Source organism: Equus asinus, chromosome 20 (assembly GCF_041296235.1).
Source record: "Equus asinus isolate D_3611 breed Donkey chromosome 20, EquAss-T2T_v2, whole genome shotgun sequence".
NCBI classification, from domain to species: Eukaryota; Metazoa; Chordata; class Mammalia; order Perissodactyla; family Equidae; genus Equus; species Equus asinus.
This window is the reverse complement of record NC_091809.1, coordinates 39,000,800-39,008,652: the sequence shown is the minus strand read 5'-3', so window position 1 is coordinate 39,008,652 and position 7,853 is coordinate 39,000,800. Positions and strand designations below refer to the sequence as shown.

General features: G+C 44.1%; 1 protein-coding gene across 13 annotated transcripts in view; it reads right to left on the bottom strand.

Annotated features, from left to right (window-relative positions):
• The window catches only part of MSANTD2 (Myb/SANT DNA binding domain containing 2), a 30,352-nt gene extending 23,497 nt beyond the window's left edge, over positions 1-6,855 (bottom strand). For 6 of the 13 annotated variants that reach the window (XR_011495634.1, XR_011495632.1, XM_070490019.1 and 3 more), the window contains exon 1: positions 6,027-6,855. Coding sequence is in view for 6 of the 13 variants with exons in the window: in XM_070490019.1 (XP_070346120.1) it covers positions 6,027-6,788 (762 nt within the window). In the remaining 7 variants the exon portion in view is untranslated. The remainder of the gene's footprint in view (positions 1-6,026) is intronic. The other 7 variants (XR_011495635.1, XR_011495636.1, XR_011495637.1 and 4 more) reach the window with 5 other exon arrangements.
• Between the last annotated feature and the right edge of the window lie 998 nt (positions 6,856-7,853).

Here is a 7,853-nt window from a genome sequence, read left to right as displayed (position 1 = left end):
GGGCCTACTGCAGGAGGCACCCAAATATTTGTTGGTGATAAAAAAAATTAAGTCCTTACTTCGGACTTTAGTATTTAATGAAACCCTGAGATGAATCTGTCAGTTTCATCTGATGCAAGGGAATGGGCAAGATCTCCAAATCCTCCCCCACATGCTTGGACTTTAGTCAAGAATTAAGTTCCACATCTTTCCCATTTCCTAAGGGCAGTGGAATTCAAGGGCCTAGTCCCACTAGATCAGCCAAGAAAGGAATCAAAAGGATGCTCAGAGATCTAAAGCAGTGGTCTTCAACTGGGGTACCCATAATCCTTCTATAATGACTGATGAAGGCACCCTAAAACCTCAGGCATTCCTGTCATTCCCAGTCTTGTATTTTTTAGGTGTGAAGCATGGCCCCTGAATTTAGAATAACCAAAGCAATACAGGTTAGTGATATTATTTCTTTTAAATCTAAGTGGAATACTGTCTGATCATCAACATTTTCAAAATACATTTGATAAAACCTACAGATAAAAATTTGGGTGGATTTTTCAGATTCATAGTACATTATTCAATAAATTTTACAGGCAATCCTCATCTTACTCATCTCTTACTAGATTTAATATTTCCTATATCCTGTTAACTTCCTGTAAACTTTCAAACATGTGACAAAAAAATTTTAATGTCAGCTTAAAAATGTTTGAGAGAGTACAGGGATTTCAAAACTCTTTTGGGAATACATAAGCAAAAAATTGGAACACTATTTATTCCAAAGCTGTTCTGACCAATACCATAGCCACTATCCACATGTGGCTATTTAAATCTAAATTAATTTAAATTAAAAATTCAGTTTCACAGTCACACTAGCCACATTTCAAGTGCTCAATAGCCGCCTGTGGCAAGTGGCTACTACACAGTGGCTGTTGGACAGTGCAGAAACAGAACACTCGTATCATCACAGAAAGTTCTACTGGACAGCTCTGTCCGAGACAACCAAGAAGATGACACTGTTTGCCCCAGCCAACTAAAGTTATAATATTGTATTCCTTGCACTAAAAGCTCCTCCTCCTAGAATGGTAGATCATTTTTCTTGACTTCTATCAAGGTTGCTCCTACTCAGGGGTAAAGTGACAGGGAGGACAAGAAGGAACTTCGAGCTCCCCCTAGAGATATGAATGTATAGCCAAGAAAATCCTTTCACAAAATAAAGACTTCTTTAATACTCTGAATAACAACTTACATCCTACACTGTTCAATATGGTAGCCACTAACCACATGTGGCAATTTATAATTTAAAATTAAATTAACTAAAGTGGAATATAATTAAAAATTCAGTTCCTCAGGCACACTAGCCACATTCCAAGGGCTGAAGAGCCCCATGTGACTGGTGGCTATCTCACTGAACTGTGGTAGATATAGACCATTTTCATCAGCAGAGAGTTCTATGGAACAGCACTATTTGTACTATGTGCTTTCTAAATTCTTTTTGCCTTTTACACATCCTCTTAATGAAAGATCCAGAATATTTCACTCCACTCTTTACTAGATTTTCCAAAATGCCAGGAAATAAACTCAGAAGCCTATTCATTCACAGTTTTAACATGTGTTTGTTAGATCCCTTACCTCCAAAACTGAAAGCCTAAATATAAGCGTATGGTCAGTAGTCTAAGATGGTCTATTCTTCGAGGATATACATCAAGCCCCTGTCAGACTCACAAGTAGACAAGCAAACAAGAATGCACAAGCTTGCGGGTAACAGTGGCATGGGAACAACAGAAACTAAGTATGAAAAAAATGGAAGGAAACAAATCTGACTAAATCTTTCTTACAAACTATCTGCGCGGTATACCACATTTCTTGAAAATCTGTCAACAATAAGGCAGAGGGAAAGGCTTGTCTGCAAACCCCAGAGAGAAGTCCTCAGAGATGGGCAGAGTCTATTAAAATGCTTACAGAGGGGCAAAGGTATCTTTGGGCTCCAAGCTATCTTTGCCTTATTGGTTCTCACAAACAAATACTGACAAAGCTTGATAGCCAAAATAAAAGACCAAATAGACTATACTGTGATTTGTCTGCTAAAGGACGAGATTTGTTCCAAAGATTATGACAATTACTGATGAATAAATCTAAGCAATGTCCCTAAAAAATGAACCATTTTGTTTGCTAGGCAGAAGACTCCCTATCACTTTTAAATTTGTCTGATGAGCAACCAGCACTGATCTGGCAAAAATAAGTTTTTTAGGTCATATGATCACCTTGCATTTCATTTCATCTTGAGGCAGAGCTAGAAGTACACATCTGTTTCAAAGACATTGGCTTTAGCCAACTCTCAAGAGGCAAATTTCTGGAGAACACCCAAAAATATGGGACGTGAGAAGGAGTTTTGCAGTGCATCAGATTCACTGACTGAAGTGTGAATACAGCATCTGGCTCAGAAGTGAATGTGTTCATGAATTCCACGTTCAGATAGATCTTTCAACTACTACAGTATGGACTGTGATGAGATCTCTCCCTCCTTTGAAGTCATCACACTTATTGTCTGCTTTAGTCACATGACACTTAATCAAGTAATGCATTGCATACCATCACTTGTGTTGTCTTGTACAGCTTTTTAACTCTTTGATGTTCACTGTTAGCTCTTGCAGTGTATATTACAGTTCTTTTATTCATCCAAACACCTAGCAGACAGCCCTGCACATAATAAACACTCGAGTATTTGGTGAATGGAGATATGGAGAAAAGGCCTATAGAAAAGGGGAATGGAATGACCAGACAGAAAACCACCTATTTGTTTATCTGACTCCAAAATTACGCTGGAATTGCTGGTGGACAAACTTTCTTCTGGTAAACAAACAAAAAGCATCAAAACTTCAGAACCAAACAATAATCTGTGTAGCAAGGCAGTCTCAGGCACATGGAGTAACAGGACATGTCAGACGTGAAAATGAAACTCTTTGCAGCAATAAACAAATGTTTATATCTGACTTTATGTTAAAATTCTGTGTGTGTAGAAATATACATATTCACTTGAACAGTATTTAAAAATAGTGCCTTTGTAGCAAAATCCAAGAGTTATTAATTCAATTCCCATATGTACAATTTTAATACTTTTACTGTATAAAAAAGAGGACTGAGGCACGGTCCAGAGAAGAGAAGTGATGTGCTTTAAGGTCTTTCAGGAAGGTGGTCAGGGAAGAGGCTGGGATAAGACTCAGCTTTCTGATGCCCTCATGGAATGAAATGAAATCAGCTACATCAACAGTTGAAACTATGATTAAGGGAAAATTTCATGGAAAAACCAAAGTTACTATATATATCTCTCTTCCCTCCATTCAAACTTAAAAGAAATTATTTACTGCGTTTTCATAATTGAATTTTGATAGAATCTTTAAATACATTAGACCAGAAATACAACTGATGCACAAGGTGGGTTCCTTCCCTGGGAGCCTCCGAAATGAGATCACATTTAAGTAAGCCACATTAGTCCATACAAGAAGTTCCTCACAGTCCATATCTTACTGCACTGTTTTGTTTCTATTTTGTAAAATCTAAAGCAAAAAGGATTACTGAAGTTCTTCTTACAGTTCTTATCAACACAATAAAGTGAAAGAGATCTCTGAATTACTCATCTGTTCTAATCGGCATTTCTGAAACTGAGATCTAAAGATTTGTTTTCAGGGGTTTGGGATTCTCTGAGAATTTTGTAAGGCTGTGTTTTTATTTTCATAAACATAATCTGGATTACTTGGACATCCACCTCACAACTGTGAAAGGCTATGATTTCAGTGATCACATTTGCTTCCATGCTTAAGATAACATTCATACTAAATTCTCCTAGAGGGGGAGAGCTTAGTTTTCAATGCAGTATTTTTCAAACTGGGATTCAGAATCTATGTCTTTGGGTTACAGATTGAGTAACGCTGCTCTAGATTTTTATACTTTCCAAAATTCTCCTTCTAGACTTTATTTGGTGAATTTAATAAATATGTATCTAGTGCCCAGTATGTGCTAGGCACTGAAGATACAGTAGCAAATAGGAGAGACCAGAACTTGTCTCTACAGAGATTAAATTCTGGCAGGAAAGACCAACACAGTTTATGAAGTTTGGTTCCTTGGTTGAAATCACTTGAGCAGAGCACTTAAAAAAATCCAAACAATTATCTGCGCTCCTTTTCATCAGCTACTGTGGATCAGAGAGCCCATCATCATCACGTACATATTCTCAAAATACTCTAAGAGCTTGAGGTCAGTTTGGTCTTCTCTGGAAACAGGTAAACTGATCCTCTTTCAAAAATTCTTCAGAGAAGCTCAATCTCCTTTCCTTGCTTTAGGTTATGCTTCTCATAACTGGACAAGGATGCAATCCAACTAGACAGTTCTTGGTCATTTGAGAAACGATGTTATGGAGAGATTTACATTCAGTGAGGTTTTGATAGCACAACACTTTCTCTTTGATTGGGAAATTTCTATGGACAAAAATCGATCAAGGTAAAACAGTTACAAATGCCTAAGGTGCACTTCTAAAGTCAAGAGAAGTTCATGGATAGACGCTAACCAGCACAGTGCAAAAACTCTCCCCAAAATTTAACCTTAATGACCTTGAATAGAACAATGAATGGGAGTAAAAGAGGAGAGCCTACTATTAGCCACTACTTTAATCCTGTCTATAAGCTACTATTTTAATGACATCTTTGTTTAAAAAAAAAAAAGAGGGGGGCATAAGAAGACCCAAAGGTACATGTTATCAAGTAAACCAATTTAATTTTGTAATTCAGAAATGGGTGCCAAATTCCTTGAACAATAGTTAACACGTTTGAAATATCTTAGGACCAAATTTTCTAAGCAACAATGTCCCAGGATGAACAGTACTTGAGCCAAGATCTCTTGAACTTTGGAGCAATCTCCTCCTTTACTGTGCTTATGATTGTTCTTACTGGGTTTTACCCCCAAGGAATTGAGGTAAAAGTGCCATCCTACCAGAAAGGAAGTGCACAGGTACTATGACTGTGAACAAGAAGTGGTTCAATGAAAACTGGGAGGAAGAATCCTACCAGAATCTACGAGACACTATGATGAGGGAACTAGCTTACCTAAAAAACAACTCCATATCTGCCAATAAAACAAATTTGAACGCCTGGATTGAAAGTCAGCAGAAACAGCAAAACAATAACGAGGCTGGTGCTAATTTCCAGCCCAAATTAAGCCTCTGTATTTAAACGTTCAGATAACACAAGGAGAGCCAGATGCACACTGAGAGCTTTACTAGTCACCACATCGGGCACAATAACTAAAGCAGGGAAAAACTGGCTTTCATGAAGGAGCTTAGTCAGAAACGTAAAAGGGCCTCAAGCCAATCTAACTCTAGAGGCACCGCCACTCCAAATTCCAGACCAACTCTCAGCCAGGCTAACTTTAATTGTGCACCAAACTCCACGATATCGACACACTACTATCTGGCCACCATCGAGCCTTTCCAATTCTCCAAAGCATCTTAAGTCTTACTTGTCCTCGCAACTCAAGTTAGAAGCAAGGCGACTGACACAAAGGCCAGTCGTCCGAAGGCGCTTTTTGTACAGCTCTGCCACTGCCACTCATTTGAAAATTCCTAAACTGGGGGCTCACCGGCCCCCTCTCTTCTGCTCTTCCTCAGTCCCCCCCGGCTGGTAAGCCTCTGCCTGGGAGCCCCTCCGCCTGGAACAAAGCGAGGGGCCCCGGCGGTGGGGGCGAGAGGCGCCAGCGGCATGGGGACTGCTGCACGGCGCACAATGAGAAACTACCAACTTCAGAGCGCAGGAACATCCTCAATTGGCAAGAAAGAGGGGCGGCGGCAGGCACGCCCAACTTCAAACTCAGGAAACCTACGGGCTGGCGGCCATCTGGAAAAAAGCCCCCTTCCCAGGGAGAGAAGAAAAAGGCGGAGGAGATGCGAATCGCCCACCGGGCCCCGGAGGGGAGCCCTGCGCTCAGACCGGCCCCTGCCCCCGAGGCCCGCTTCCCCGCCTTCTCTCTGCCTCTGGTTCGCTGCCCCAGGCCGGGCGGCCGGTTACCTTGATGCGCTCCCGGCACTGGGATGGGGTCCGCTCGTAGCCCAGCTCGGCCAGGGCCCGGGACACGCGCTCGTACATGGCCGGCCCGGGGGCCTTGCTGCCGAACACCGTGCCGGCTCCCTCCAGCTGCTGGTACCGCGCCTCCACCAGCCGCTCGTTGCCCCACACTGCGATGAGCGCGTTCGTCTCGGCCGGCGTCCACGACATGCCCCGGCAGGCGGCGGCGGCGGCTGCTGCAGCCCCGCCACCGCCGCCACCAGGGGAGAAGGAGACCGAGGACGAGGCGGCGCTGCGGCCCCCCAGCCCCAGCCCGAGACCCCCGGACGCCGCTGCCCCCGAGCCCGCCGCACTGCCTGGCCCGAGCGGGGAGGCACCCCGAGGCGTGGAAGGGTCGGACAGCGATGGATTTCCGTCGCTCAGGCCACCAGGAGAGGCCGGGGAGAGCACCTCCATCTTCGGGATTTTTAGCGGCGAGTTGGCGGGCAGCTCCGAGCCACAGGGCGCAGCCATCTTCCAAGCGGCCGCCGCTGCACCGCCCGGAAGTGACGTACCCGCGCATCCGGCCGCCGCGGTCTCCGGGGCTGCCCTCGGGCCTGGCTCGCCGGTGGGCGGGTGGCTTCGGGCGCCTGGTGCCGGGCGGAAGCCGTCAGCTCCCGCCGGCCGTTCTCCGCGAGCCCTGCCGCGCCGCCCGCCCCTCTCCCGGGGCGAGGGGCGAGGATGAGGCGCGCCGAAGCCCCGAGTTGAGGAGAAGGGTGGGGGCATGAGGGCGCTGGTGTGAGGAACAGATTGGAGCCTTCCCACTTCCTCTCCAATCTCAGCCCCCGGGAGGAGGGGTGAGGCCCGCGAGGGGGCCCGGAGTTAAGGAGGACTTGACCATTTCGCTCGCTCGCTCTCCTCTCTCCCTCCCGTCTGCCTGTCCTCCCTCCAAACTGGCCCCGGGGTGCAGAGGCCGACGTCCAGGGCGGAGACTGGGGAAACCTACGGAGGGCATATCCAGTAAGGCGCCAAGGCTGAAGGGAGAGCATTTCTGGGGGAGGCTTTAAAAAGCGGTTGTGGAGCAGTATTGGAGTTTGTACGCTGTAGCTTTTCAAGAAGCCCAAGCGCATTATTTGAAGAACAGCAATTGTGGTTCCAGTTATGATCTGTGTTCCAGTTAGCCTGGGTAGGCGTGACCGTTTGCAGAAGAATTAGATATCTTTATTGCATTTGTACAGTTTGTCTGTAGTTTAAATGTGTATGAACTCTGGAGCCCTGCTGAAAAGTTAGTTTCCAATACCGTTCTCCATCCTCCCTAATTTGGAAGTTGCATCGTTTTCCCACTGTTTTTCACACACTCGAGTTATAAGGAGATTAAAAAGAAGACTGTCAATTATGACAGCTCTTGTGACCTCTAGTAATTAGTGTATTAATTGCTCCTGGATGCCCCTTAAAGTGCTGCAATTTAGTGGACATTAGCACACCAAATCCAATACATAGCTGTAAAGTATTTCAATATTCTGCAGAAACAAAAATCTAATTGGTTATTTTGGATCTTTAACTTAAAAGCCTCAGCTGATTTTTTTTCATATATGATTAAGCATACAACATTTTTTAAAATAGCAAATATTTGCTAGGTTAAAAAAAACAATAGAGCTGAGATCAGCTACATTTTTAACTCAGAATCACCCATGAGAATATGGTTGTCGGAAAACCGAAGGAATAAGCAATAGGGATGAAGTGGAGAAGATGATTGTCTTCGTTCCTCCTGTTAAAATGCCACCGTAGTTTATATAAAGAAGCATGAAGAAGTTCTAGAATTTATGCTGTCTCTTCCTCTGTTTCTAAGCA